General features: G+C 27.1%; 1 protein-coding gene across 1 annotated transcript; it reads right to left on the reverse strand.

The window, feature by feature from the left end:
- Window positions 1-530: 530 nt before the first annotated feature.
- On the reverse strand, window positions 531-4683 carry LOC124943448 (putative ankyrin repeat protein RF_0381). Its single transcript, XM_047483950.1, has 6 exons — window positions 4437-4683; window positions 4057-4148; window positions 3800-3973; window positions 3583-3708; window positions 3417-3512; window positions 531-659 (listed from the first exon to the last, which is right to left on the reverse strand). Exons 1-6 carry the CDS (start codon window positions 4681-4683, stop codon window positions 531-533), a joined length of 864 nt encoding a protein of 287 aa, XP_047339906.1.
- Between the last annotated feature and the right edge of the window lie 316 nt (window positions 4684-4999).

Below are 4999 nucleotides of genomic sequence, written 5' to 3' on the forward strand. Positions count from 1 at the left end.
CACAAAATAAAATGTTTTTTTAAAATTCATCACCAAATTTGATGAAAGCGGGACATTTAAACAATATAAGTTCAACTTTTTAACTAACTAATATATATATTTATAAAGTGAGGCCCAATTACCATTTGAGGCTCGAACTTGAGTCGTTTTGACCATATGAGGCTCGAACTTTGATTTGAGCCATATGAGGCTCGAACTATCAAACTTTTCGCCATTTGAGGCTTTTTACTAAACGTCCGTCTGCTTCGTTTATTTTATTTGACATGAAATTTTTTTTACAAGTTTTTGTTTTTTTTACAGTTGGCATTTTTTAAAAATGATACAGGTCTAAAAAAATAAATTTACACGCACTCCTCTTTTCATCTCCTCTTCTCGCCGACTAACCATGGTGAGTCATTCCTATTATGAATTTGAAGAATGATTATGAGATAGAAATGTAAGAAATGAGATAAAATCTTTGTCATCAAGCAAAAGGTTGCAACAGCGACTCCGAACAAGCAAATTGCTCTGATTCCATTTAAGCTCCGTTTTCATATGTTCAGTCCTCCAAATCCAATATCGTTATCATCGTCTTTTTCCTTGTCGTGTAAATCGTCGGTGACTTCTACACTGTTGTTCTTATCATTTTTCATCTCAAACTGGAAGGAATCCATATCAATCTGTGGTTACGGAGACCAACTTCTATATAGTCTATTTTCATTTCAAAAAATTCATTTCCCTCGTTATCTTCTTATAGGAAATTTGTGAAATTATATCATCATGTTCGGATTCGAACTTTGGAGCTTCCACTTTCTGATCAAAGACGATCTCTCTCGCTGAATAAGAAGAAGACAACTCGATTTGAACTAGGAGATGAATTACCTATTTTGGCGGTCCGGTAACCTCCATCGCATCGGAAAACTTGTGCGATTTTGGAGACGGACAGGATTAAGCAAGTCACTACACAAATTATTAACGGAGAAGATGAAGAGGTTACATCGGCCGAGAATAGGTTTGGGCGAGAAGAGTAGAGAAGATAAAGAGAGAGAGGGTGCATGTAAATTTTTTTCTTTTTTACACATATTTCTTTAAAAATAATAACTGTAGCCTAAATTAAAAAAGAAAATGAAATGTTAAATAAAATTAACGGAATAGACATACGTTAGTAAAAAAGCCCTAAATGGCCATAAGTTTGATAGTTGGAGCCTCATATGGTTCAAATCAAAGTTCGAGCCCAATATGGTAAAAACGCTCAAAGTTCGAGCCCCAAATGGTAATTGGGCCATATTTATAATGATACTTAATTTTTAAAGTGTCTAGAATGTCGGGTCGAGAGTTGTGATTAATTTGGATATATATGTGAGAGTAAATGGATATTTGGGTTAGATTGTGTGTATACCCGCCCATAAACATAAAACGGTTAAAAATAAATTATAAATGCAACAACCCTTTAACATGTGTGATTGAGATGTGGTTTGCCGAATGATAATTGGCTGGTGTCAATTGAAAGTGATTAAAAAATATGAATCAAATATTTGATTGACCAAAATGTAAGGTTACTAAAATAAATATTAAAAAATATGAATTAAATATTTGATTGACTAAAGTAAAAGTGTAAGGTTACGAAATGAGAGGTTCATTCGAAAAAAATATAGTATGAAATTTGTGAGAAGATAAATTGTTGTACCGAAGTGAATAAAATATGGAATTAGATTGTTATATTTTTTTGAAAATATATAATTCGTGATTTATTAAGAATTTTAAACATTAAATACATATAATTATTTTTTTATTAATATTTTTATTTATATTTTTGTACATATGGATCGCACGAGAATCTTTCTAATTTTCAATAAATCATTTAGAATATAAAAATTATGAAAATATAATATCTCTTCTAATTGTTTTTTACCATATATAATATAAATTTATAAATATATATCATTTTTTAAAATCATATTAAAATTACACATGTATTCTGGATCTCTATAATTTACAGATTAACACCATTTTATAACAAAATAATTTTGTATAAAAACTCATTTTATCGATATCCATAAACTTTTTTTAATCAATTACACCAGTTTATTATCCTATCAAAATTCTAAATAAGCCTTCATTTCCCTTTTGTTATTCATTTCGTAATCTTTCTATAATTTATTTGTTTTTTTCCTCTTTTTACATAAGAAAAAAATGAAGAAGTGAAGTGAGTGGGAAGTGAATGAAGTAGAGGTATAAATATCATTTCACTAATATACAAATGCTCAACATGTATGAGTAATAAATATCAGTTTAATAAAACAACACTGTCATGTCAAATTATAAAATGAAGTCATAAGAAAAATGTGAGAGTAAGATATCGTTAATGATAATCACGAGACGAGATTGTTGCTGACCGAAATGAGAAGATGTCAATAATGATGAGATGTTTGGTCAAAATACTCAAAATTAAGTCATAAGATTAGAGGCCAAAATTTAATTTTAGTGACATTAAAATGTTAATATTGTGATAATATTTTACATATATATTATATTATATTCAAACAATTAATTTTATTTTATTTTTTCAATAAAAAGTATTGATTGAGACTCATAATCACATTTTAGACAACCTAAATTCTAGATGTATACGATAGAATCTTAAGCGCCCATCTTAATACCGAATTTTTCAACCTTACAAACTAAAAAATAATAACCTATAAAATTATATTATGATGTACAATTTATATCATATATAATCTATACAGCTACTAAATTTCAATAACATTTAAACAATAGTGTCTTAAAACAAGCAAACTCCATTATCCAAGTTTAATTTATGAATATTTTAGAAAAATTGAACTCCACAAGACTCTACATATTAGTGATACTTAATAATTTTAAATTCACAAAATTTTAATGTGTTCAATTTTCACTAGAAATATTTGTATAGTATTTGCTTACTTATTTCTCAACATTAAATGGACGAGCTAAAGAGAATAAATGAGTATTTGTATCAGTTGAATGTATAAGCGTTGCAAATTTAGTATTCATGTCTTTTAAAGGTGATTGTTACAACTAATTCAATTCAATATTTTCTAGATGGCCCAAGTTCAAAATAAAAACCAAAATAATATATAATTAACAATAAAAATAAAAAATAAACATGTCTTCGCACAAAATAGATAAACAAATAAAATCAACTATCAAAAATCAAATAAATTAAGAATTTTCTCACAAAATAGATTAACAGAACTATATCGATATATAAACTAGAAAAACACACAACTAAATTATAAAATAATTCTAGAAAAAAAAATCATATTAGTTTCAATGAATTCCCTTAAGTATTCTCCAAACTTCTGAGTTACGTTTAGCAAATTGATACGGAACCTATAAAAAATATTATATAAATATTTGGAATAAAAAAACAAATAAAAAAATATTTAAAAACTAACCATTCCATCATTATTACGTGTTTGAGTAGAAGCACCCAATTCTAGTAATAATTTTACAATTTTAACTTTTCCATATAATGCTGCTTCATGTAAAGGCTATACCAAAAAAAAAATATAATATAATATAATTTAAATATAAAAGAAAATATTTAATATTAAAAATTACCGTATCACCGTATGTATTAACTGCTTGTATCATTTTACTTATACCAGTTGAATTATCGGTCTCAATAATAATATCTAACAATAGTTCAACAATTTTGATATTTTCACTAGCTGCTTTATGCATAGGCTATTCAAAACAAAAATTAAATAAATTGAAGGTTAAAAACATTTATTTAATTTAAAAAAATATAATTAATTTAGAAGATGAATTCAATTACCGTTGAACCATCGCTATCAATTGAGTTTAACATTCTCTTTCTAATATCTCCATCACTAATATTATTGAATATAAATTTAACAATATTAAACAAACCAATATCACAAGCAGTATGGAGAGGAATGTCTCCAACTTTATTTTTAGCCTCCATATTAGCACCCCTTCCAACTAGTAACTGTATTATAAATGAATACATTAGCTTTTAATATTCATATTAATTTGTTGAATATATTTAATTATTAATTATTAAAAACATACCTCAAAAGATTTTCGACTATAACATTTACATGCATAGTGAAGAGCAGTTTCTCCATCTATTGAATATTCATCTATATCTCCAGTAAAATTATCTATAACAACAAATAAAGAAATAATAATAACAATAAAATTAATTTAAGTTTATTATAAAATTAATATCTTAATAAACTTTATTCTCTAAAACTATATATTCTCATATTAATAAACTTTTACATGAAACTAACAAATTTTCGCTTCAATAAAGAAAAGTATTCAAAATTTCATAAATTTTAAAAAATTTAAAAAATATGTATTCAATTAAAATTTTATAGGTTAGGGTTTTCACAACTAAAATCCAAAAGATTATATAATAAAAGCATATAAAAAAATTTACAACACACCTAAGGCAATTTGAAGTCCATTAACATCTCGTTTCTTAATTGCTAGAGCCATATCTTTGAAATGGGGAGCAATGTTATTTTCATTAGTCTTAATTGTGTCTTCTTCGTCGCTTATATTGAAATCACTGTCGCTGCTACTGAAATCATATTCGCTGCTACTGAAATCATCTTCGTGGTAGAAAACGTCATGAATACCATTAATACAAAATTGGATCACATGTTGTTTACTATTGGGTATAAGCACCATTATTCTCTCTTTAAATTATAAAAATAGAATATAAACAATGAAAAATAAATTGGATCACATGCTTGATGCTTGATGCTTGATGCTTGATGCTTGATGCTTGATGCTTGATGCTTGATGCTTGATGCTTGATGCTTGATGCTTGATGCTTGATGCTTGATGCTTGATGCTTGATGCTTGATGCTTGATGCTTGATGCTTGATGCTTGATGCTTGATGCTTGATGCTTGATGCTTGATGCTTGATGCTTGATGCTTGATGCTTGATGCTTGATGCTTGATGCTTGATGCTTGATGCTTGATGCTTGATGCTTAATGCTT

Source organism: Impatiens glandulifera, chromosome 6, assembly GCF_907164915.1.
Source record: "Impatiens glandulifera chromosome 6, dImpGla2.1, whole genome shotgun sequence".
NCBI lineage: Eukaryota > Viridiplantae > Streptophyta > Magnoliopsida > Ericales > Balsaminaceae > Impatiens > Impatiens glandulifera.

What these genes read in the sequence shown, in the direction of transcription:
- LOC124943448 (XM_047483950.1), bottom strand. Translation starts at nt 4,683, where the DNA reads ATGGTGCTTATACCCAATAGTAAACAACATGTGATCCAATTTTGTATT. An exon ending in ATAGTCGAAAATCTTTTGAG is followed by an intron (nt 3,974 to 4,056) that starts GTATGTTTTTAA and finishes TTTATAATACAG; the next exon opens with TTACTAGTTGGAAGGGGTGC. An exon ending in TTAATACATACGGTGATACG is followed by an intron (nt 3,513 to 3,582) that starts GTAATTTTTAAT and finishes TTTTTGGTATAG; the next exon opens with CCTTTACATGAAGCAGCATT.